This window comes from Oxyura jamaicensis, chromosome 4 (genome assembly GCF_011077185.1).
Source record: "Oxyura jamaicensis isolate SHBP4307 breed ruddy duck chromosome 4, BPBGC_Ojam_1.0, whole genome shotgun sequence".
Lineage (NCBI taxonomy): Eukaryota > Metazoa > Chordata > Aves > Anseriformes > Anatidae > Oxyura > Oxyura jamaicensis.
The window spans coordinates 22,927,017-22,952,631 of NC_048896.1; the positions used below are offsets into that span (position 1 = coordinate 22,927,017).

At 46.4% G+C, this 25,615-nt stretch overlaps 1 protein-coding gene across 4 annotated transcripts in view; it reads left to right on the forward strand.

Annotated features, from left to right (window-relative positions):
- Positions 1–25,615, forward strand: part of SEPTIN11 (septin 11) — a 68,298-nt gene that overhangs the window by 39,370 nt on the left and 3,313 nt on the right. For 2 of the 4 annotated variants that reach the window (XM_035324154.1, XM_035324151.1), the window contains exons 4-10: positions 1,736–1,922; positions 3,956–4,117; positions 5,845–5,941; positions 7,629–7,797; positions 12,307–12,439; positions 13,458–13,645; positions 21,476–22,438. In XM_035324154.1, coding sequence (XP_035180045.1) covers positions 1,736–1,922; positions 3,956–4,117; positions 5,845–5,941; positions 7,629–7,797; positions 12,307–12,439; positions 13,458–13,645; positions 21,476–21,491 — 952 coding nt within the window. In that variant the 3' untranslated portion in view covers positions 21,492–22,438. Of the gene's footprint in view, positions 1–1,735; positions 1,923–3,955; positions 4,118–5,844; positions 5,942–7,628; positions 7,798–12,306; positions 12,440–13,457; positions 13,646–21,475; positions 22,439–25,615 lie in introns of those variants that run through there. The other 2 variants (XM_035324153.1, XM_035324152.1) reach the window with 1 other exon arrangement.

The window sequence follows — 25,615 nt, forward strand, 5'->3', positions numbered from 1 at the left end:
GCACTATGTGCGCTGAGCAAAAGCTGTTAGGGTGCTTTGTAGCTAGGTGACATCGGCTCTTTGGCAATGCAAGCTTAAAATGAGAGCTTCCACCGAGACTCCTGTTAGCAGAACAGGAATTGAATAGGTACTTGATGGAACAAGTACTGTTTCCTGTTCTACGATGAAAACTTCTTCAATTTTTAGAAATTATTATTATTTTTACAGTGCTTTGTTTCTGGAATGCTTCCTCCGTTCCTGACCTGACAGTAAAGTGCAACTGTTGCCTCTGTTTTGCTGCTCCTGCTCCTAGCCAGTGCAGAGACAGGCGTGTGTGCTGGAGGAAGCTCTGTGCGTCTGACACTGCCATATGCTCTCAGGCGAGAACAAAAGCTGCTCAGAAGAGGAGCAGGTGCTCAGAGTGGGGATGCTCTGCAGTTTGTTACTGCCGGGTCACTTTGCATTTGCTTTGTTCAGCAGACAGGAGCCAGCAGTATTGGTAGTGAAGCCCCTACAGCTTCCCTCTTGGACCAGTGGACAGAGGGGTAGCAGAGCAGCTTTTAGGGACAGCTTTCGTTTTGCTGTGTCCCTACACAACACCACAGCAGTTGGGGTTTCTCTGTGCTCCTGGCTCAAGTCCTACCCTTCCTTTTCCACTCTGTTTTGCTACAGGTCTTTCTCAACGTGATCTGCCCCCCGTGTAAGGTGATGTTGCAAACCTGCTTAGTGAGATTTTGTGAGCATTTTGTGCCTGCAAATTAACAAACAGTGCTGAGTAGTGTCTTATGGTTCTCTGGGTCAGTGGCCATTGTGCAGCACTGGCTGTCTTCTGCTGTAGCTCTTGCTTGGTTGATTGAGCAAGGGTCTTTTACCTTACCCAGGCTTTTCAGCAACTGCTCGAACAGCTGCACTGGCATCTGGAGCAAAGGGACCAAAACCTTGTTGACTGCCTGTCAGAAAGTTGTTTCTGGAGAATCTGAAAACACCTGGTTGCCTCCTTCTTCCTCACAGCTGCTTTTCAGCGAGCATGAACACTGCTGAGAATCCAGAACTTGAGGCAGTGGGAATATTGTCCTCGTCTCAGTGCCCTCCTTAGAGGGCATCCATTTGTTGGAGGTCCTGAGGTGTATGAAGGGACAAATGGAAAAGTTTCCTTTCCAGCAGGACAATAAATTAAATCAGGGCATGTTAAATTATGACCAAATTTTCTCCATCAAGGTGATCCTCCCCCTCCCTAAACAGTCTTAAACATGCAGCAATTCTTGAGCATTGCTCACAAGTTTCAATTCCTGAAAAGTTCCCTTTTTTCCCTTATGCAAATCTCCCTTTCCTCTTTTTAGATCACAAATAAGCTTTTGGACAATCTATGGCAGATGGTGACTTGATAGTTAAGTTTTCTTGTTTCCAATGATTCTTGATTCCGATGACATTGGCAGAGCAGCCATTCAGGCTTTAATGGCAGAGACTGCAAAATACATTTCTCTTCTGGATAGCAGCCTTGTGTGGTTTCCGTGCACCTAAATTCCAGGGTTTCTGCCACTCTTCCTTGCTAATAAATCCATAATAACCTCTCTGTGCCTCAAGCAGAAACACAAACCTGGTCAGAAAGGACTGTAAGTTGGGCAGGGAGGGTCCTGTGAGCAACACTTGTCCCGTTAACGTGCAGAGCACCTGTGAAGCTTCCTGGTCAGTGACCTGCGTGGTCCCAGCAGTGAACGCCCTGGTTTGCTCAGTGCTGTGTCTTCTCTCTCATCAGCTACAAGCCCATAGTAGAATACATCGATGCACAGTTTGAAGCCTACTTGCAAGAAGAGCTGAAGATCAAACGATCCCTGTTCAATTACCATGACACCAGAATTCACGCCTGCCTGTATTTCATTGCACCAACTGGACACTCGCTGAAGTCTCTGGACTTGGTCACCATGAAGAAGCTTGACAGTAAGGTACTTGCTGCCCTTGTTGTGTCTGTTGCTTGGCACTACTGGTTTTTATGGGTTTATGACCTTGCCACAGACCTGGCTAAACCTGCACAGAGAAACACCAGCTGTTTTTAGCAGTGGGAATTGCAGAGATGTGTGAAAATTTTATTACCTTGGGCTGGCTGCTGGGTTGGGTCATAATTCACTGGTTCATACATTGCAGAGACTTAATAAGAGTGTGGGCTGTTACCCTCTTCTAGTCCCATCTCTGGTTAGGAAACTGGGCTGCTTTGCTCCACAGCTATGCTGTAAAACTAAGTCTGAGAGCATGAAACTATGCGCTAAGATGCTGTAGGAGCCCACTGTTCTTGCTGCTTTGCTGTGGTTTAACTTGGCCAAGTTCACAAGTGGCAAATTTGTTCACAAGCAAAAGACCAATTGGCTGCTGGAAGGAAAAAAAAGGATGTTTTCCTCTTTCAATCCATAAATAAAAATGAGAGGTTTAAGTTGAACTCTGTGAGTTTAGCACTTATAAAATATGGTTGCCATCTCTATTTCACTTTGTCCAATGATTAATTAGGTTTCAGTACAAAACCTTGTGTGTGTGAGATGAGGAGAAGTACATTTAAAGCACTTAAGGACATCTTACCAATCAATGAAAAACAGATCAGAATGCTGTGTCTGCACGCTCTAGACACAAACAGTGATTTGATCTTCTAGGCAGTTGTAGAGTTACTGTAACCATGATCTGATAAACGACAAGGATCTGAATAAACATGTTACCTTCCTGTTCCTTGTTAGCAAAACCAGGAACCAAACTTGCGGTTTAAAGCCTGATTTCTTAGTAGATAACCTAAGAAGTTTCGACCTCTCCTTTTCCAGGAAAAATAACCAATGTACAAATGTAAAATGAACAAGTATTTCAAATTAGGTGTCTGTGCTTCTTTGCACCATGACTGAGCAATTTAAGTCTGTCCACTTTGCACCTGTGGCTCACTGGATCCTGACTCTGGAGAAGATAAATGACAATGGTTCTGTACTTCCTGGAGCAGCCTATCGATTGGGCTTTATGCAGTGATGGAGAAGGATCCCTGCTCTAGGCAACTTAAAACAGTTATGGAGATTAACCCAAAATGAGCTAATTGGCATTCCCCTTCTGTCCTTTGGCAAAAGGGGATTTAGTAACTCCAGGACATCCTCCAAACAGAATTAAGTGATGTAATGTGAGGGGATTTTCAAGTACTGTAGATAAAATCCCTTCGTATAGGTCAATATTAACGTCTCCCACACTAGCAGTATTGCCCACCATTGCAAGGGAAGCGAGTGAGGGTGAAGCAAATCCTGCAAGATCAAAGGCAGAAATTGTCTGTCCAGAGTGGGAAAGAAAATAAGTCAGGTTTCTTCCTCCTAGCATGTCCTTACCTTCTCCCAGCAAGGCAGGTACTTGCTGAGCATGGATCTGTTCAGCTACGTGGAGAGTACCATGCTATATCACTCCGGCTTCTAGATGCTGCCGCTGTTTGCCATCCCGCTACCAGCACTGCAAACTGTGCGTGTGCAGAAGAGTACCAGAAACTTATCTTTAATTTTTATGTTAACCACATCATGCCGTTCTCTTTGGTCATCTACAAGCTGCGTAAGGACAAACCCGGCATCCCTGATAACAGCACCCAAGCAAACGCCCGCAGGAGGCTATTGTCTGAGCTTGTTGCCTGCAGCTCTCCAGCCGGCTGCAGCTCAGAGGAGTGCCTAGATAGTAATTTCCTTTTTTTGGAACAGCTCGTAATGGTCTGTGACAGCATTTCCCGTCCAGCCGATTTGGACAAGGAGGGGAATACGACAGGAAACAGCGTGGTGCCAAATTGCATTTGACTTCTTTTTAAGGCCATCATTGCTGCTGCCTGAATATCCTGTCTGTGGAACGGTGCTGCCAGCAGCAGCCGCAGGGAAGGCCTTCCGCTGGCTGGGTGGTGGCTGGCGGTGCTTCTGGACATGCCATGTGCTGTCCTAGTGACACAACATGGCCCTATACATGGGGTGCTGTCCTTGTCTTGCAGGTGAACATCATCCCCATCATTGCCAAGGCTGACACCATCGCAAAAAACGAGTTGCACAAGTTCAAGAGTAAAATCATGAGCGAGCTGGTCAGCAACGGTGTCCAGATCTACCAGTTCCCAACGGATGAAGAGACAGTGGCCGAGATAAATGCCACAATGAGTGTATGTTTTCCTTTGAGCTTTGCTTTCCTTGGTTTCTGTGGGCCTATCCCTGAGGGCAGGGCACATTGTGCCATGTGTCTTTTGGCTTTCAAACTCCAGTCTGAGCACTGAGATCAGGCTGGCCAGAAGGCTTTTGGAGCTGGAGATACCTGTAAGACATGGGCTGCCTTGCCTGATACACTTCATTGTCTGACAAACAATTCTCCTCTGGGCATTTTTCATATCCTTCCCCTCTTGCAGTAGTCCCATCTCAGGAAAGGAAGAGGATGGGAGGCAGGTCAGGCAGGGGGCTGGGGTTTGGGTTTCCTGTCCCAAACGACCACTTGTTGCCCTGTGGGGGTGAATCACTTCTGTCTTTGTTTTGCTTTCCGGCGAGAGCGGGGGTGCTGTTGGTGGTGTTCCAGCTCTCAGGAGGGCCAGTGGCCATCAGCAACATGGGCTCTGGCTTTTGCCTCCTTCCCCTTTCTCTAACAATAGCTACAGGAATTGAGGGGCAAATAAGGCTGTGGTAGAGCAAGAGTTTACCCTGGGTAACAACAGTTTGCCATGGGCCTGACTTGCAGGGCAAGGGGAAGAGCATGAGCCCATTTCTGGCAGTGACCTGCATCACTGCGGTGCCCTCAGGGCCCTTGGGTGGCTTTAGCGGGTCATGTAGCCCAAGAGGATGTGCTGATCCCAAAGAAAGTTCATGTAAAATGAGCAGAAGATTGAGTTATCTGCATTTTACACGGAGCAGAGGCATTGCAAGCCATTTCCTTGCAACTTGAAGACTTGTGGGAGTTTCCCTGCTCAGCTGCTTGTAGGCAGGAAACTTGCATACCCAGCTGGCTATCAGACCTTCTCCAAACCTCTGTATTGCCTCCTGCTTTCCTCCGTCTGTGTTGTGCTCTCAGCAGGGAGAAGCTGGCACAGGGAAGGGATGTGCTCCTGCCAGGGCACTGCATGTGCAGTGTGTGCCTTGCCCTCCTCTGGTGCAGCCTGGCTGCTGGGAAACTTTGCCAGTTTTAATCACATCCTCTCTGCAGCTTGCCTTCTTCCCTCCTGCCCAGCCTGCGACCACAACCTGATGGCCAAAGCACATGCTCCCAGAGTTTGAGCTCAGCCCTTTCGGGTGCCATTTGGGCAGGGGACAGCACGGGAGGGTGAGCTGGCGGGAGAGGCGAGCTCCCTCCTGGCAGCAGGCGCGGTTCTGGGAGCAGATCCCAAACTGTTGCCGCCACACCCGCGGGGAGACCGGGACATAGCAGAGCTCAGTGACTCAGACACGTCTGCCCTGGGCTGGGTTGACTCGGCTCTTCCCCTTGCACACAGTTTTGCCCTTTTTAAGAGGAAACATTAGCAGTTATTTCTAGCAGCAGAAACTCCCTGATTTTTTAGCCTACCTTGCTTGGGAGCATGTATTTTATTTTCTTTTTTTACTGTTTGACAATTATTTTTCCTCAGTGTTCAAGTTTGTAAGCCTTTTTTTGTGCTGAACATAGTCGTGCGTTGTAGTTACATGTAAAATATGTGCGTCTCTTTTATTTTTAGGACTGCAGAATTTCGGACTTTGCGGAGGTTTTTAATCCAGGCTGTCCTGTTGGTCTTTCTAAAACACCAGCTGAATTGGAAAGGCACTTAAGCAACTTAAATCCAGCACAGCTGCCACATAAACAACTCTCGTCAGAAACAGTCCCTGGCAAGGCAAGAAAGGAAATCCCTAACCTCGTTGTCCCTTTCCTCTGTAGGTCCACCTTCCATTCGCTGTAGTTGGCAGCACCGAAGAAGTGAAGATTGGCAATAAGATGGCCAAAGCCAGGCAGTACCCCTGGGGTGTCGTGCAGGGTATGTTACTGAAATCACGAATGAGTTCTTGTCATCTTCCCCCTTTCTAATGAAAGGTGCAGTGATCTCTGAATGCCCCTTATCAAAATCTGTCTGGAAAAAGCAAGATTGCCTCTCTGTCTTCTCTGTGAAAACAGGGCTTTGCAACCTAACGCTAGTTTTGGAGGGGGTGGGTGGGGTTCAGCGTGGCCACTTGCTTTGGGAAAGATCTGGGTAACCTCACTAGGAGCTGTTGAATCTCTAATTAAAAAATAATAACCCTTCTCTGTTCCATATGCTTTTCTGCCAGCAATAAAGTGTGAACAATAGGGAAGGCTGGGGCAGCCAAGTGGGTTGGACTTGACACACAAGCCAGCATACAAACATGCAGCTGGGGGGACTTTTCCGGGGAGGGGAGCAGGTGCTCTGCCCTGCCAGCTTGAAGTGGGAGCAGAACTAATTCAATGTTGACTGCTTGGTATGTCTTTTCCTGTCATCCTGAAATGTGGACCTGTGCCTTGAGTATGCAATCCCCTCATAAAGTCAACCAAAAGCACCTTAGGAGAGCAAAGTTTGGCTCGGGCTGTGTTTGCAGCCCAGGCTGTACCAAAGCTCCCAAAGAACAGGCTGGTCCTCGCTTTCCCAACCAGCAATGGGAAGTAAAGCATTGAGACCGTGGTGGTCTGTTTGTGGTTTCAGCTGCACTATTCAATTGGAGAACATCCCAGCAAACTGCAGGGGAGCATCTACAGGACAGTTCTGCAAAACTCACCCAGTTTATCTCAGTAACACAATCTGACCCTGAAGCAGCTTCAGACTTTCTGCCTTTAGCTGTGTACGCCATGGGGTAATACTGGAGATAACTGGCGGTTAGGAAAGAAGTTAATATGTTTGCTAAGTCTTGTACTTGACATGTATCCTGCTGGGTTCTTGCTGTTCTCAGGAACTAAGACCAGACAGTCTAAGAGATTTAGTTGGGTACTAGAGGGACTTTGAAGATCTGGCCCTGAATTGTCCCAGCTGCTCTGATCTGAGGGGGAGCAGCTGGAATGCTCTGCTGAGTCCCCAGGGGCAAGCTGCAGAGCTATCTGCTAGCAGCAGAGCTGCCTGCTGCTTGCGGTTGTATCCTAAAAAGAGAATTTCCACCCCTTAGTTTTAAGCGTACCCAAACTGTGTGCAGCCTTCTGGCCACAGACCCTCTAGGCTGAACAGCTTGCTCTCCCAGGAGCTCACCAGGGCACACCGAGCCATGTTCTGCATAGAAATGGTTATGAAAGCATGATTACAGCATCTCTGCCAGGGTCTTCTCATATCCTTTGTTTCCACCATGGCCACAAGCAGAGTTTCTGCTGCCTGCCTGGGCCCCTGTTGGTGGGGCCCACGTTTAGAATCGATTGGAGTGGGAAGTGCAATCCTGTGTCCAAATGGGTCATCACCTTTGCTGATGCAGGGCTGCACAGAGGCAGCAGCTCTGTGACAGATGGGAAACACAGGGATCTTGCAACTCCACTGAAAGGCCTTGAACTGATGCCTGTGTTTGGCATGGGGTGCTTTCACCCCCAGTTCAGCAAGATGTATTGGTGCAGCTTGTCTTGGAGCTGTACTTGCGAGCTTGAAAACCTCTCAGGCTTGCTAAATTGGGGCCTGGGTCCAGGGAAATGGGGGACCCTTCTTTGTTCTCTTAGTGGATGGTTTGTCTTGTTTGCAGTCGAAAATGAAAATCACTGTGACTTTGTGAAGCTGCGGGAGATGCTGATCCGAGTGAATATGGAGGATTTGAGAGAGCAGACACACACCCGACACTACGAGCTGTACAGGCGCTGCAAGCTAGAAGAAATGGGATTCAAGGACACGGATCCAGACAGCAAGCCTTTCAGGTAGGGAAAGATAACTTAGGCCTTGAACAGCCAGAGAGCTGGGAGGTCTTCAGGGTGCCAGCATTTGCATGGACCACGGAGGGAATAGCCATGGTCACTTAAAGCAGCCGAGATCTGAAGTGTGACTGGGGAGTAAGACTTTGTGCAATGCAATCCTGCCCCCAGGGCTTATGCTTTGTAAAGGAAGAACACAGAAGTCTGGCTGGTTGACAAAGCCAATTCTTGCCTTAATGCTTTGAAAATATCTGCAACCACGTAGGAGGGCCGTACGTGCTTTCTAGAGCCTGGAAGATATCACCAGGATACTTGAAGGCAATGTTTTTTGAGAGCAGGATAAGCCCCATTTCAGAAAAACCTGTAACCTGGGAATTCAGGAAGAAGTACATGTTCACCACCCTTCCCGCATCCTGTTACTTAAGTTTATCAATTTTCTTTGCATCCTTTGAGCTCCCAGTACTCAGTCACATCAAATGTAAGCTGCTGGCTGTCACTTGAAAGGCCTGTCAGTCTATCTCCTACCTGTTCTCCATCAGCTGGTACTAAAAGGTGTCCAAAGGAGTGATTTCTAGAGTCCTCGAGTGGAAAGCAGTTTCGTATTGGTCTTTGCAAACTGAACTAGCTGTCCATGCTCTGCTGGGCAGAGAGGCTGCTGTGATGCAGAGCCTGCCAGGAGGATTGCTACTCTGTCCAGGTTTCTTTGTGTTCTCAGCATCACGGAAGTGGGCGTGTTTTTGTAAGACATGGTAAGAGCTGGTGTGTTGGTCTGCAATCAGGTCTTGTGGGCATGCCTAGCCTGGGAACAGTTACCATCATTTAACACTCCAGCTTGAAGATGCCAAGTCATCAGGAATAAGCTTGTGTTGGCGTTGGAAAGCTGGTTTTTGGAAAGCAAATTCCCCAGGAACTTCTGATGCTTTCTGCCCCTGGAACAGGGCCGGTTTTGAAATCATAAGGTGATGTGTTAATGCCCCCTTTCCTCCAACATAGACTCAACTCTGTTTTGCTGCCAGCTCACTCTGCCGGGTACAACAGCTGGGTTTTTAAAAAGTGCATCCAGGGCAGCTGTGTCTGTGCTGAGATGAAGCTGACTCATGTGTGGAGGTTGGTCACCCAAGGGGAGACCCTGAGATAAATGTTCTTGTTGAGTCTCCTAGTGTTTTCCACAGCTGGTGCGAGGTGCCGTGTGAAGACAGTGCTATGGTCTGATGCTTGAGGTTTGGCTTACTGCTAACTACAAAGTTTACACCACCTCTGACAGCTTTGTTGGTCCAAAGCCCAAGTCATTAGCCAGGAACATCAGCTGTGTGGGAATTTGGGAGTGAATGTTTGTTTTCTTCCTCCATTTCCTGTTCCTCCCCACCTTTTCCCCAATTGTCCCCCCTGCCTTAGCAGCATCCCACGCTCCTCTCTGCCCCAGGGGAAAGGAGTCAGGATTACTCCAGTATCTTTGCATTGACACTGGTTTATCTCTGTAGCCCCCATGCACATCAGGAATTGATGTGCCAATCCCTGAGATGGCAGACATGGAGTTGGCTTGTGCAGATCACCACAGATGCAATTCATCTTGGATGTTCAATGGGGAAAAACCAGGTGGGCTCCAGAGCAGGAGGCTGAGCTGGGGGGGGGGGGGGAGGGCTCGTGCTCCTGCTTCTGGAAAACAGCAGTCCACAGAGAGCAGAGCGAGGCCTGTGCCACAACACAGAGTTTGCTTCAGTTCAGGGTTTGATTTGTGACTTGCTGAGGCTATGCAGCTGCATTTCTTTTGCAGTGGAGAAACTGTGCTGAGTTCTGTTACTGGGCCCAAGTGTGAAGCTTTATTGGATTTCCTTTCTGGAGAGCAATGGCTTAAGATGGGCTCAGCCCTTCCCTTCCAGGAATCTGAGGAATTTCCATTGCTTCCTGTGCACGAGGCCTCTTTTGACCAAGCTATAAGTAGAAAGGAAATGAAAATGTACAGAATTTCTCCATCTGGTACGTGCTAGTTCAGAACAGTTCGCTCTGGCTGCCTCCTCCCTCCAATAAACAAACAGGACCCATGAACCCAAGCTGTTTGACTGAGGCTGATGTATGTCTGAAATGAGAGGAACAGGAGGTTTGGTTCTCTCTGTTCTTCTTGAGACCAGCAATCAAAGACATGCTTTTCCTCCTGGTACTGGGAGACCACTGCTCTTCAGCCAGTTTGCACCAGGGAGCCCTTCATAAATCTCGGGGTGAGCTGGGCAAAAGACCCCAGCAAACTGTTGGTGCCGTGTGGGCGTTTGCATGAGGTGTGCAGAAAGGAAGCTGGTGGTGGCAGCGAGACTGACCTTGCTGGCAGAGACCCCGCACAGCTTGTCCTGGCTGCAGGAGGGGAAGAGGGAGCCCTGGGGAGCAGGACCGTAGGTTTTTGCTGTGTGAAATGGGGTCCTCCACTGCACAGAGCCCCCTCTGCTGACCCGCATCCATTGTGGGCTGGTTTCTCTGTTCTGGTCAATTTTCTCAAAATATTTTTTTAAAAGACAATTATTAACAAGAACATCCTTCAGTGTGTATGAGGGGATGTGTGTTGGGGAATGCAGATGCTATTGTAACCCAGGTTCATATGTTTGTGTACTTAAAAAGCAAATTCCCTTGCCATCTGTGTCTGTGAGAAGCTGTAGGGATCCCAGTAGGTTTGGACTGTTATTCCCTGGGCCTGGAAGTGTTTTTTCATATGCAGCATGGAGTTGCCGGGCCAGTTTCTCTGTGAACTTAGCTTCTCTGGAAGTCAGAGTCACTTCTGTAGAGATTTAGGCTTTCTGGCTTTAGGTTAGTGGCAAACGTTTGATTGAAGCTGGGCTTAGCATTGAACCTGGGAAAATTTAACAGCAAGCCTCTGCCCTGGCTCCTGCAAGCCTTTTTCTGCTTGCCTACCACCTGGCATTGCAGTGTTGGAAGTGAGCTTTGCAAGGAAAGGTTTGCAGTGCAGGATACAACTCGCAGCACACAGAGCTTTCCCTTTCAGTCCGCAAGGCTCTGCTGCTCCCTAGGACAGGATGTCAATAACTGCAGATTGCATTTCTGGGCACTGAGCAGCAAAGACTAATCCGCAGTGAGAGCTTCCCTAGCTCCAGCCAGTCCCTTCAGAAGGGTTTATAAATGGAAGTTGTAATGTCCGCAGTCAGAGGATTAAGTCCAAGCCTGAATTTTAGGGAGGCTTTGATTCGAGTGGCCCAATCTCTACCTGCTGTGGCTAGAGTGGTTCTTAATTGAGTTCAGAATACGAAGATGCCTCTTGCTCTGTTCTCGCATGAAAAGATTTCTGCCATTTGTACAGTGAGTCTTTTTGGTTTGTTGTCTAGGAAGCTGCTGTGGTCAGCTGGAATCATGGGGTTACTTCACAGTGACGGGTGCTGTGTAATGTAAGAGGAGCTCCAGGCGGCTCGTCGGTGGAGTATCTTAAGAGGAAATCCAAGTGCCCATCAGTTAGAAGCGTTAGCCCAGAACTTGAGTCTGTTTGTCCAGTTTTGTTCCCCAGTTCAAAGAAAAAAAATATCGCCACAGACTAGGAAAGACAAACCCTTGGTTTTAATGGGATTAAAATGTCCCACTGGCCCAGTGTTTAACATGTTCCTTAGGAGCATGCGTGCAGCACATCTCTCTGATAGCAGTGGCATTTTCATTTTAAAAATGCAGTTTCAGAGAAGCTTCTTGGGGAAGTAGTTGTCATTCCCACACTATCATAACGGCTGAAATACCCAAATCCATGTAAGGAATAAAACGAAAAGGAATTTGGCATCCAGATTTCCTACGAGGCCCTGAAAATCTCAGAGGTGCATGGGCAACGTGTTTGTGTCCCAAATATTTGCTGTGATATCTCAAGGCTGGGGAAATAAAGGAATGTGAAGAAGTAGAGGGGGGAATAAGGGAATGAAAGAATCCAGTGGTGTGGTTATTTGGAGCAGGAATGCTGCCAGTCATTTGCAAAGACTGTCTCCCTTGAGAGCTAAAGGAGAAAGAGGTCTCCCAAGGTGGCCTTATCTTAATAAAGCTCCTGGTCTGAATCCATTAGTGAATAGTGAAAGTTAATTTTGCTTTGTGTCAACATCATGCTTAATGAACTACATACAACCAGACTTGCCTGTCTCTGCTTGACAAACCTTGAACTTCAAATGAAGAGATTCAGGACAAACAGCATGAGAAGCAAGATGTGAATCAAGCAGGTAACAAGCTGTGCTGGCATCAGAGGCTGCTTATATAGTGGCTGTATATTTTGGAGGACAGGCATCCTGCCTGCTGAGTGATTTACAGGATCCTTAATGGTGTGCTCATTTTTGCTTGCTGGTTTATACCCCTGCTGCCACCCCTGTTGCTGCTATCTAACAAGATAGGACTGGTTTCTGTGGAGGGGTTCATGCCTTTCTTGCAAGTCGGGGACCTCTGGTGACGTTTTCTGAAAGGACAATGCGGTAAGATCACCAAAGGCTGGAAACTCATGACTCTGCATGAAACACAGTTCTGACTCTTTGTTTTTGTTCTGTGTTTTGACAGTCTCCAAGAGACTTACGAAGCAAAGAGGAACGAGTTCCTGGGTGAACTCCAGAAGAAGGAGGATGAAATGAGGCAGATGTTTGTCATGAGAGTGAAGGAAAAGGAAGCAGAATTGAAAGAAGCTGAGAAAGATGTGAGTATATCGTAACTCAAGAGGGTTGTGTGTGAGAGTTTGAGCTGAGATTTTTTTCCAAGAGAGCCCTGAGGATGTGGGCACCTAGATTCCAACATCAAGCCTGAATGAAAAAGGGCTTGCCAGGCATAAACAGTTTGAGGGAGAAAATATGGACTTGGTTCCCAGTTCTGCCATGGGCTTGTGGTGTGACCTCATCACACAAGCACTGTGCCCATAAAATGGGGTGAGAGTGTTCCCTGGTTTTGAGCATCTGAAGGAGGATATGTACCTTGAAGCCTGTGGGAGGTGCTGCAGTGACAGAAACAACTGCTGTGGCTGTGTAACTCCACAGAAATGCCAGCCTTGCTGTGTCATAGGAGTTCTCGCTGCTCCTTCATCTCTTCATTCCCACCCAAAGGAGAGAATGTTTGCTTCTTGAAGTAACATTGATTTGCAGCTCTCCAGTTGTGCTGCAACCAGTGCTGCCCACTAGCAGTCACTCCTGTCTAGAGACTTTCAGCACGTAGGTGAAGACTCCCCAGAGGGCAGTAAGTCCAGCTCAGCACAGTCCTGGAGGGATGTGACAGAGCTCTCTGTGATTTGCTCAGTGTGTATGAGCTGATGCTGTTGGCCAGGGAAAACACAGACATCTTGCTGGGGGAGGCAGCTGTTTCTTGGGCCTCATGGAGGGACAGAGAAGTGCCCCAGTAAAGAGCATCACCTTGACTGGCTGTGGTTTTTGTTGCATTGCATGAGCATGAGAGAGTCCACTAGGAACAAGGCAATGAGGAATGGAACATGGGGCTTGGAAACAGAGGGAGACCTGTTGTATTCCTATGGCAACTTAAATCCTTGCTCTGTGTGTGTGTCCATTGCATTTTTTCACAAGGGCAGATTTTTCTTGGCGGACAGGTCAATGACTTATCAACTCAGTGAGGCCCCGGTGCTAGTGGGACCACTTCAGGCATTGTTTCCTGTTATTGGGGTAAAACATTCTTTCCTTCCCCTCTAATTCTTATTTTCTCTGCCCTGGCAGCTTCATGAAAAGTTTGACCATCTAAAGAGGACTCACCAAGAAGAGAAGAAAAAGGTGGAAGACAAAAAGAAGGAGCTTGAGGAAGAGCTGAACAACTTCCAAAAGAAGAAGGCAGCAGCTCAGCTATTACAGTCACAGGCTCAGCAGGCAGGTTCTCAACAAACCAAGAAAGACAAGGACAAGAAAAAGTAAGCGGATGTCACCCACATCCTTTGTAGGGCTTATTACAGTTTGGGGGGGGTGTTTTTTCTTTCTTGCTGCATGTCTGTATTTGCTTTTCCCCATTACCAGACTGGAAACTGGGCTTTTACCAGCCTGATCAAATAAAATATTTTTTTCTAAAGGGTGGGCCAGGGACATGATCTTAATTTTTTTCCAGAAGAGTACCTTCAAATTTTGTCAAAGTCTGACTGAAGTCTGACTGGTATGGGAGAGCAATCAGATGGTGGAGGTTTGACCCATGATCTGTCCAGCATCTTCTGGAATAGCTCTGGGTTGTTCTGAATGCAGATTTATCTGCCTGAGCCAAAATGAAAAAGGGGTCTTAACCCATTCCTCCTCTGACCCAACAGTAGTCCCCAGTTCCCATTCTTTAAGGTTATAGTTGTAAGTAGAAGTAGATCAGAAACCAAAACCGCCATGTTATTTTGACGTGGAAATCTTAGTGCCAAAAGTGAATACTTGGAAGCTTGCTTTAAAGATGAGAAGTTTTCTTTGTTTTTTAAAAAAACAAGCTACTACTATGGTACCGTAATTGCAGGTAAATGGCATTTGTACTTGTATCGAGTTGACGTTATAAGCTAAGAAACCCCCCATACCTTTTAGTAAAGACAATAGCACTGTTTTCTACTATTTTATATTTGTATACTAGGAGTATAACCCTCTACCCTCTGATACTTTGAGATTTCTGCAGCTTCAGTAGAAATCAAGCGTATCTGTGGACAGTCCCTCCTGTGGTCAGCACTGGGAGGCAGGATTTTCAGATGTGCTCAGCGTAGACCTAACTCTGCTTCCGTTGAAACTGGAGGAACATTGCCATTGATTTGGGCTCAGAGTTAAGTCCCTGCAGAGCTTTGCTGAAAACCTCTCGATTGATCCAAATTGGTGTAATCTCTTTCTTGCAGCCTGTACTTGGAGATGGCTATGTTTAGTTTGCTTATTAGTGCAAAAGTCTCATATTTATTACATGATATTGGCTACTTCACCATCCTTTAAAAAGCAGAATACAACATCATCATGTGGTATGTGTAGTGAAGCCAGATAAACATTGCAGAGGTGAAGTAGACTGCACAGCTTGTTTGTATAGTGAAGCAAAACAGGTTACTGTACAGAGGCTGATTTGAAGCCTCCTATTGTAAATTCCATCCACTTTTTCCATACCCAATAAGGGGATACTTGTGAAAGTATTTTCTGGGTTATTTGTGATAACGGCGCTAGTTGATAACTGCAATCAGGAAAGCTGTAAAGATGCTAATACAGCCAGTCTTACTGGGAAATGCTGCTTTCTTCAACCCACACACAAAAATGACAGTTCCACGCTTCTCTTAAGAGCCAATACCAAGTGTGTTTAAGTCAACTCTGGCAGAGTAACCTTCTTGAGTAACACTAAGCTGTAACCATTGAAAGAACCGAAACGCTGGCAGGAATGTGATACAGACACTTCTGTCTCCCTTGCTAACCTGAGGACTTCAGCCAGGCATGAGCTGTCTCACGGGGTGGGCCCGTGAGGCTCTGCTGCATTGCATATATACCAATATATTTTTATAGTTGGGGAAGTTACACAGATGCTTACTGTACATCCCCTGTCTCTACTACTGGTTCGGTGGCCACCATTCATTGCTTCTACCCCCACCTTCCTCTGCGGAGGGAGGGGTGGGCCTGGGGCTAGTTCCTCAGCTGGTGTAAATTGATGTAGCTCCTATGGAGCCATGCTGCTCTATGCGAACTGAGAACTTGGCCTTCGGCACCCACTGAGATACGTAGAGTGGTTTTGTGCTGCATGCTCTGCTTGGTTAACGAAATCATTACAGACCGACCGGTGGTATGCCAAACTGTGGAAGTAAGTGTCTGGTAGCTGTTGTCCCAGCATGCTGACAAGCCATTCTGCGACGGTGCCTGTGAATTGGATAGGTTGAAATGCCGTCTTCTCTCACCTGACAATTCAGACCTGGTGGCCCATTTTCTAAACACTATAGAAAATTTTCTAGACCCATTTTCTTATCTCAAACAGAATCAGTACTTTAATATTTTTTTAAGAACTCTGCAATCATTCTTTCTCCACCTCTGAGATACGAGAGTAGTATGAAATGGTTGGGGAAGTTTTGTAACTTCTGGTAGCCACAGTTAGCTACTGTTTGCTTCTGTGAAGTTGGGTGGTACAAGCACAATGTTGTGGGTGTGATTCATTGACTTTTCTAGCAGCTGTGACAAACAACGCAGTTTCTGCTTTGCTGATGCATTTACAGAAGTCCAGTCATGAGGAACATGCACGTCTGTAAGCAGCGTGCCCTTCCAGTGTTGTTCCACCCCAGGTGCAGCAACTGCTTCAATGGTTCTGTAGTGTCTGAATTACTAACGGAAGCTTTAAAGGGAAATGCTGATGCTTCTGCCTTGTAGCACATCCTGGTTTTTCTAAGGCTTTTGTGTGCGTCAGCTCAGGCAGCAGAGGAACTGCAGGCCCAGGGCAGAAGCTCGGAGTGCATTTATTTTCTTTACCTGGCCAGATGGGGAATCCCCAGAGCAACAGCTGGGCAGGGGCATGCAGGTGGGGATGCAGGCACTGGTGAGCTCAGTCCATCCTAGAGGACTGCTGACCTGCTGTTTACACCTGCTTATTGAGAGTCCATGCAGGTGTGGGTTTACCACCCTGCTGTCATCCTCAGTGTGCTTTGATCTTCTCCATACCAATGCAGAGAGCTCAAGCGTGTCTCTTGAGCACCTCCAAGTCTACCAAACACCTATGTTAGCTATGCACAGATGTGCTACTTGTCAAACACGTAGAGGATAAACAGCAATAGTCACAATAGGTGTTTTCCTATGCTGCTGCTCTCCAGGCTTTATGTATTCCCAGCTGCAAGGTCACTTGAGCCTATTCACAATCCTTCTCAACAATCTGCTGCTTTTAACGCTTTTCCTACCGCATTCCACCCCCTTTGCTCAAGAAGGGGCTAGCAGCGTGGGGCAGGGTAATGTACAGAGTCATGTAATAACATAAAGGAAAAGGAATTAACGTATAAACGTACAATGTTCTCAATGAGATGCACCACATCCTGTCAGAGACTCAAACCACTCAGCTAGCCAGGCACCGCCAATAGATGGTTTCTCTGGATGCATTAAGTCCTGCAGCTGTTGAATATCATCCTGCACACTAGCTGGCTATGTTGAAGCGGCACACGCCTTCAGCCTTGTGACGGCTGTAATGATGCTGAAGAAGGAGGTAGTAAATCACCAATCGATGCTGTGAGGTTCCTTGGCATACAGCAGGTACTTCCAATTTTAAGGCAATCGACTTGTCCATTTTAAACCTTGTGTGGGGGCAGATGCCAGGCACTCCATATTTGCTACCTGGAAAGAATAACAATGAGGAGTTGGTTACTGTAAAGGCCAACCAAACCCAAATATTTACCTATTGATCTTGGGGAAATATATCCAGGGTAGGTGCTTGTAGTACAAGTCAATAAAGCATCTTGAGCCAAACCATGGTAAGAAAGGAAGATAGGTGTGTGATCTCCTTCCAGTAATGCATTCACAGTTGCTCCAGCTTCTTCAGCCAATATTCCTCTAGCCTTGGTAGCTTTAAATGATGTAACTGCCCACACAGATTGAAGAGCTGTGACTTGTACTTTTTCAGATTGAACTTCAGTTCAATGGTTTTTCAGTTCATTGGTTTGAACTTCAGTTCAATGGGTTTTTTTTGCAACACCATTGACATTGTTTTATTGGTGTCTACCCTAGATAAGGCACAGATATTTGTCATAGGTACCTGAAATAAAAAGAATTCAAAAATCTGATAGTAACAGAGGATGTAGAATAAGGAGAGAAGTTGGAGTACTGAACCACACTGCATTCTCAGGGTTTATTACATGAGTCTTTACGTGTAGACTAACAGGTCGCAGTCCCACTGAACAATCATAGAGGCATTCAGGTTGGAAAAGACCTCTAAGGTCATCTAGTTCAATATTTAGTATTATATTTCTTTAATCTAAGGTCATCTAGTTCAATATCTAGTATTAAAGACCACCACTAAACCATGCTACTGAACACCACATCTGCACGTTTCTTGAAGACCTCCAGGGATGGTGACTCAACCACTTCCCTGGGCAGCCTGTTCCAATGCCTCACAACCCTTTCAGTAAAGGAATTTCTCCTAATATCCAACCTAAACCTCTACTGGTGCAACTTGAGGCCATTTCCCCTTGTCTTATCACTTGGTTGTGGGAGAAGAGACAGATCCCCACCATGCTACAGCCTGCCTTAGGGAAATTTTACAGAACAGTAAGGTCTCCCCTGAGCTGCCTTTCCTCCAAGCTAAACAATCCCAGCTCCCTTGGCCACTCCTCCAAGACTTGTTCTCTAGACCCTTTGCCAGCTTCGTTGCCCTTCTTTGGACACAAAATTTGGACAACCTGTCAGCGTAAACAATTTGTACTTGAGGTGTTATAATAGGATCATAGGAGAAACAACTTTCTTCCTAGTCAATTGCTGCAGAGGGCGCATTAATACTGCAAGATGTAGAATAAACATTCTCCAATGCCGTAAAAGTCCCAGAGAAGTCTGCAGTAGTTTTACTGTGGTTGGTACAGGAAATTTCCAGACTGTTTGCTGTACCTCGTTTGGTAGTTCTCTAATCTGTCCATGCCAAACTGTTCCCCAAAACTGCGCCATAGTTCTAGGGCTCTCTATTCTCTTTGGATTCATTGCCCAGCCTTGGTCCTCTAAGTGCTCTTTCAGGGATTCAGCAGCTGTTTTGACTTCTTGTTGTGACTCTGCCACCATCAATAGATCATTAATGTACTGGTAAACAGTGTTGGTACCCAACCATACGTCAGCTACTGTCCTTTGGTGGCAAATGGCCGGGCTGTGTTTATATCCCTGAGGCAGTATTTAGCAAGTATATTGGTTTTGTTGCCAGGTGAAGGCAAACTGGTCTTGGCTGTTTGAAGCAATGGCTATTGAAAAGAAAGCATCAGCAGAATCGATCACCACCTTGCAGGGTTGTGATTTTTTGCTATTTTTTCTACGATAGTAACCACATTTGGATTTGTAACTGCACGTAGAGGGGTGGCTTTATTCAGTTCTCTATAACCTACAGGCATTCTACAAGTGGCATCTGATTTTTCAAACAGGCCATGTGGGAATATTAACAGCAGGCATGGTTTCTTTAATGATTTCCACTTGTTGAAGTGCCCCTGAATGGTTTGAGTAGTTCCCTCTCCCACCCTCCCCATCAATACCCAAAATACATTCTTTAATTGGGGCAGTTGACAGCGTTGTTGCAAATGGGTCTTATCCTGTTGTTAAATTAGCAGTAGGTCAGAGGGATGGGCTGGGATTTCACCCCAGTATGCAGATGTGTGATGTGGCTTCTTTATTGTTAGTATTACTGTGTAATGCAGGAACTTCAGCTCCAGTATTCCCCAGAGCTACCACATGTAAAACCCCTCCAGACTCACACCTCATAGTTAAAGGAGCACAGGGACACCAGTCCCCTTCACCATAAGAGGCTGCCATGGCAGCAGTTCTGGGGGACCTGCCAAACCTTCATTTCTGCTATTTTGGCATTTGACAGGTAGTTCTTTGCTTTGAGGTGGCAGAGGAGTGCAGAGGAGGCTTTTTTTTTTTTTTTTTTTTTTTTAACACTAACTTTTACCATCAGTGAAGCATTTCTGATGTAGTGATCCTATTTATTTCTGATGGTGGGACACCAGCTTGCACAAGATCATCCCACGTTTGTTTCCTCATCACCTGTGATGCAACTCCTTTCAGTTTTGCCTCCTTTCCTTTATTCACCACCTGCACAGATGGTCCTGAAGTTACAGCCCCAGTTTCCCTCAAGGAAGTTGCGAGGGTGCCTACATTCTAGCAGCAGTCAGGAGTGCTACTGATAATCTCAGGTTTCAGTGAAGCAGGCAACCCTGCCCCTCTCAAGAGCTGCATTTTGGTACTTTTTGTTGCTGCTACCCTGCCTGGGTTGGATCCCATAATTGCCATGAGCCATCCCTACCTGCTGCACTAAACTAATACCATTGTACACCAATTTCTGAGGGCTGATAGTAATTTGGCAGGTTCTGCTTATGGTGTTAAAACTGCTGCACACGACCACTGATAGAATGTAGGTGCAGCAATATCCTGCCCGTCAGGATCCCTGGTATTCTGTAAGCGACCATATCCTTATTGTATCAGACCATCACTGGCTATAGGGCTTAACAGATCCTTTTCACCCATAAATAAGAGGATAGGTGCAGCACTGCTATCCCAAGCTCACAAAACCCACGCCAGCATGCCTTCCCCCACTCTTTTGCTGATAGATCTCTAAAAAATCCCTAAAGTCTTTCAGGGATTTCCTTGCCAATCTTCCAACCTCAGCCCACCAATCTTCTGCTTTTAGCCCATTCCTCCCCACAGCTTTAAATTTCTCCCTGTGCTCCAGTGCTGAGCTGGGGTTTGGGTAGGCAAGGCCTTTTTAGTGCTGACGTGCACTGTGGTGGTGCTCGGGCAGTTGCCGCGGGAAATCCTTGCAATGCACAGTCCCTGTCACCTCCCTTAGGAAGTATTTCATGGGAACACTTCTTTCCCAAGGTGAGTTCCGATTTCTCCAGCTTGGACAACAGAGACTTTCCACTGTGCTGTACAAGCTGGAGAGAAGGCTCAGGGCCAAACCTGCTGCAGGCCCGATCCCATGAGGGAGAACTTGGCCCTGTTGACTTCCAGGCTCTCTCTGCAGGAACAAGCTGTCTTCTACCGTATTTTTTTCTACTCCATTTCTCAGATTCCTGTACTTTTATGCTTTTTTCATCTTAAATTGTTGGTGATATGGCCTGATGACAGAGAAACGTGCTGTTTTCAGGGCAGCACATCTGTGTGCCTCAGACCCTCATGTGACCGTAGTACAGACACATACTTAAGTCCTTTCCTGCCTCTGAGCATGCTGCCGTAATTTAGGGATGGGACCATGCTTCAAACCCAAACAATCTGGAGTTGGTTCCTGGCAAAATCTTTTGAAAATAGGAGCAGCAAATGGTCTCTTGCCTGTTGTTTGGTAGATCCCCACATGCATGCCTCAACATGTGGCGTTGGGTTGCTCACTCATCCTCAGCCTGCCTAGGAGCCAGGACCATCTGCCTGGGCTCTGTTTCTTTTTTCTGGAAACCAGATGGAAAAGCTATGTTCTGGCTTTATTCAAATATAATTTCCAATTGCCATGTTGACTCTCTGGCTGTCACGGGCCACGCTTAGTCCCAGAGCGATCCCTGATCTATCACATGGCTATAACGTGTATGTCAGGGCCTGGCCCAACACCCTGTTAAAAGAAGGTTTTCGTGATGTCTGAAGGATCTGACCTGTGCTTGAAAACCCATGTTTGGTGAAGTGCAGGGAGACCTCACGGTGCTCAGCTTTGAGCTATCTGCATTTCAGAAAAGGCCAGGCACAGCTTTCTGCAACAGAGACCACGCTCACGTGATGAGAACTGGACATCTGCAGTCATGTCCCCCTGCAATACTACTTCTGAAAAAAAAAAAAAAAAAGCATTAAGGCTCCAACCGCATGCTTCCATGGTTGGTTGTTCCATACTTCTTCCTCCTTAGATTTTTTTGGAGCTTTCGCTTGTCACATAGGCTAGAGTAGAGCTTAGTCGGGAGGTTCAATTTCTTTTTAGTTCTGTAATTCATCTGCATGCCCACCCACCCTAGCAGGTTGCTGGTGTTGGCTCTCCCAGCTTCCCTTGATTATTTTTTTTCCATTTTGGGTTCTGTTATTGCTAACTTTTTTTTGTCCTTTTTTTTTTTTTTAACTTGCAGTGCAAGCTTCACATAAAGCCTGTCAAGCCAAGGATGTTCCTGCATTCACCTGCTTTTGCAGTAATGTGTCTCTGCCATCTGTTTTTTGTTTTTGTTTTTTTAACATGAATAACTATTAACTCATCTAATAACATAGTGGGAACAAAAGGAAGAAGGGTTGGGTACAGGACTGTGTGCCTCTGGAAATTCCAGGTGGGTGGGGGTGGAAGCACAACGATACCATATATTTTCCTGGGCAAAACCAGCAGCGATAAATCATTTTTGGCATCAGATCTGAACTGAGAGTTAGGGCTGGAGGTCAGCAGCTCCGGGTGAGTGTCGTTGCACCTACCCAGCTCTCGGAGGGCCGGCTGCCATAGCCCTGTGCTGAAGAGGTCCCTGGTCCACAGAAACCAGCCTCAGGGATTTATTGCTGTCTGAGGGTTACAGCTGGGTTCCTGCTGTCGCTAAACCCTGAAGTTTAGTCCGACCCATATACCTTCAGGAGCGAGTGTGTGAGAGCAAAACTTGGCCCACTGTTGGGGAGGGAGGGAGGGGGGTATGTGTGTGTAGATAACAAAAGTTTAACTCACCTTGCATGCCATTACATTTGCATGATTTTTTTTTTTTTATTAGCTACTGTTTTTGTTGTCTGATCAGATAATATTACTTGGCCTGGGTTTGTTGTCAGGTGCTGGCATATTTTTACAGCCACCCTTCCAGGACAGTGTAGGGTCTGCTCGCTGAGTGCTGCGGTGGGAACCAAACAGCACTGCAGGTGCCTGGAAGAGGGACCATTTCTCGTTCCTGCTCACCATGCATTACTTCCCTGACCGTAACCTCTGAAACCTCGCTTAAAATAGTGCCAGGTTCCCAGTGTGCATGGTCTTGGCAAGACTTAGCAGTGCTTAGGGAATCAAATGCCCAGGCAGAGGAAGGCGTGTACCCTTCAACATCGTCTTGCTGCCTTCAGGAGCATTCGTGCACACACGTAAATACAGACCCGCATATTTACAACATCCAGGTTTTCAAGTCAAGGGAATCCCATTTTATTGGCCAAACGCTGGTTAACAAGGAAGGTTCAAATTAGCATCCCCATCCCCGGAGCTACCAGGGTAGAAAATGTGCTGCATGCCTAGAATGACTGCCCCAGCGCCTGAAAAGCATCAGAAAGGTAACGCCTCAAACCCCAGGGAGCTTTGCACAACAGGGTAAAATCTGGGAGAAGTGCTTTTTCCACACACAGATTCATGTTGAGGAGAGGCCAGAGGTTTGTTAAACCTAAAAGTGACTTGGGCTTCTCACAGGGGTGGACAAAGCAGCCAAGGAGAGAGAGAGGGTGCCTGGACAGACTCCCTGTGCACCCTTCCCACCGCAGGGACAGCGTCCCTTTCACATATCCCTTGAAAAGTGCAAATGAGATATGTAATGTAAGCCAGGCTTCGCTCTTTGACCAGCACGGTGTGGAAATGGGTCTGTTTAATGTTTTATTTTCTATGCCATTGCTTTTCGGACAGAATCTTTCCCTTCCTACCCAAGAAGTGGCGAGCCATGCTTACCCTCTGACTGCTGGATTTCTTTCTCTTCTGCTGATGTACTGCCAGCATTTCCACTGCTCCTAGCTAGGTAGTCTCCTGTTTCTTTCTTTAAAGCACTCCTAAAAATAGCGCTCTCGACTTAAGTCTCACACACTGCAGTTCTTTTCTTGTTTCTGGGATGAAGTTTCTTGGCTCTCTGAATGTTTTGTTTTGTTTTGTTTTTGTTAAGTCAGAATTATCACTTTTCTGGAGTTTTGGGTGGGGAAATGCGTTTGGGGTTTGGTTTTGGGTCTTTCTGCTTTTTAACCCTCACTGCCTAAACATGGCTTTGGGAAGAGGATATCTAAATACAGTGTCTTGGATAGACAGCAAAAATCAGAGATGAGCAAGCTGGAAATAAAGTAGTTGTAGTAGTTGTCTTTTTTTTTTTCCTTCCAATCATACCTCCTGATCCTATCCCTAGTCTTATCAACCACGACGTGCTTCTGTCAGGTTAAGTAGGTTTTCTAGAAGGTCATTTAGCAAAATAAAACTATGGTTCTTCTGTCAAACCTAACTTTAAAACCTCGAGTTATCAAGGAAGAAATCTGCTTGCTGGCATGGATCTTTTACGATCCCATCATATGCTCCTGTCTCAAGCCAGAATGCTTGTGGCAATGTGTTTTGCTTCAGCTGTCTCTGTGCACGTCCTCTTTTTAATCACCAGCATTTTGTGCCAAGTAAAAAACTTATTTTTAAAGTATATTTGTCCTGCTTCATTTAACAGCCTTTCCAAGGGATGTTTGGCAGGGGAGATCAGCTGAGTCTAGCCATTTTTCTTTTCTGACAGTAAGCCGTGGCCAAGTGCATTCATGTATTTTTGGTTGGGTTTCTTCCTCCAGCAAAAAGCAAGCTGTTTCAGAGAAACTGGGAATAACCATAAACTTGTAAAAGTGAAAGGTATTGTTTTGTTTTCTTCTCCAAAGGAGGAGTTAATAATGACTTTTTTCTCCTCAAAACCCCGGGCCATGTTTAGCTGGTTATTGCTGCACTTCTTTCCTTTACTTACACTTTTTGTCACAGTAGTCCCTGGTTCTGCATGAAGTAAATGATACTCTCAAATCTATTTGGATGTGCTTTCACTTTTGCACGTAAGTACAGCAGTAAGAGACTCACCCTTTCTGCTCACTACTAACATGAGTAAACCAGGTGTGTTTTGCTGGGGACTTCTTTTAAGTCCACTTATGTACAAGTGGCATTGTTAAAACTATTTAAAAACTTCCTGTAATAACCTGCTTTCGCTGAGATTTTGGAAAAAAAATAGCCATAGGAACATGACATCCATCTGCTGTTGATTGTCTAAAGTTACCCTGCATAGCTTCCCTGCACGCCTCAATCCTGCACACCGGCTGGTGAAACTGGGGCTAGACGGCTGCACGGCTGCGTTGCTCATGAAGCACTGCAAGCTTTAATGTGCCACTAGACAACGATGATAACTAGCTGATGATGCTGCATGTCCCTAATAAGGTGGATTTCAAACCCGAGAGTAACACAAACTGGCAGGAAAGCACACAGGCACGTGTGTTTCTGGGACAATGACAGTCCCTAGGAATGGGACGAACCCCAGAAGAGAAAAAGGAACAAAATCCAGGTTGTTGAGAGGGGCCACAACTGCTCTGTAGAGGTAGGCATGCACGTGTCTGGCAGTCCGCTGAGAAGGTGGACATCACCCAGTAGCTCTCTGGGAAGGCAGGAAGGCGCCCTTCGAGCTCAGGGTCACTGACTGCATCTCCTTGCTGCGCTGCAGCCCGTGGTGCCGCTGAGGAGTGGGGAAAGCAGCAAATGGCACCTGCCCCCAGCTCCTTTGCAGCCCGAAACCTGCGATGCGTGTTTCACCCTCGCTGCGTGTGCTTCTGGCAGCTCGAAGTCGTGCCAAGGAGATTGACATCTCTGTCTCTTTAAGCATGCCCTTATTGAACATGACCAGTGTTTCTCCAGGTAGTTCTAATTCTGCTTCTCCTAAAACATCCGAGTGAGAATGGAAATGTCTTTTTGTGTGTGATCATATCAGATGTGTCCATTTGACTCCAGTTACCATTTGCCCTTCTAAGGTGTTAGAAGTGTATGTCTCTTCTCCAAGGACCCTGGTTGCATTTGCAGTACCCGATATCATGACACTCATCAGCGCGTATCAGCATGGGACTATACAGATATGAAGGGTTTTTTAATTAACGGAAAATAAAGCTGTGAACAGCGGTAGAAATATTGTATTTGTATACATTTTTAATATCCTGATTGCCTTAAACTATAGATGTAGAACTTTATTACCTTGCTATTTGAAAATAACCCATGTTTGTAACTAAATAATTGTGTAACCTACAGTGTTAATGCAAATTACATGTATGCATCTGTTAGATATTGTCACTTTATTTGATGTTAAAGTATTTCTTTTTTTTTTTTTTGAATTACAAGTTGAATAATAACCTCATAGCATAAGCTCAGTTATTTCTTGTATATTCTTTAGGCTACGTACACAAATAGTGCCAACACTTGAAGTGGGGAGAGGAAATATATTTTTTACCCAAATGCTTTGGTCTTTGAGTTGCCTTTGTGACGCTGGTTTGCTGCTGCCGTTCCCTAAGTG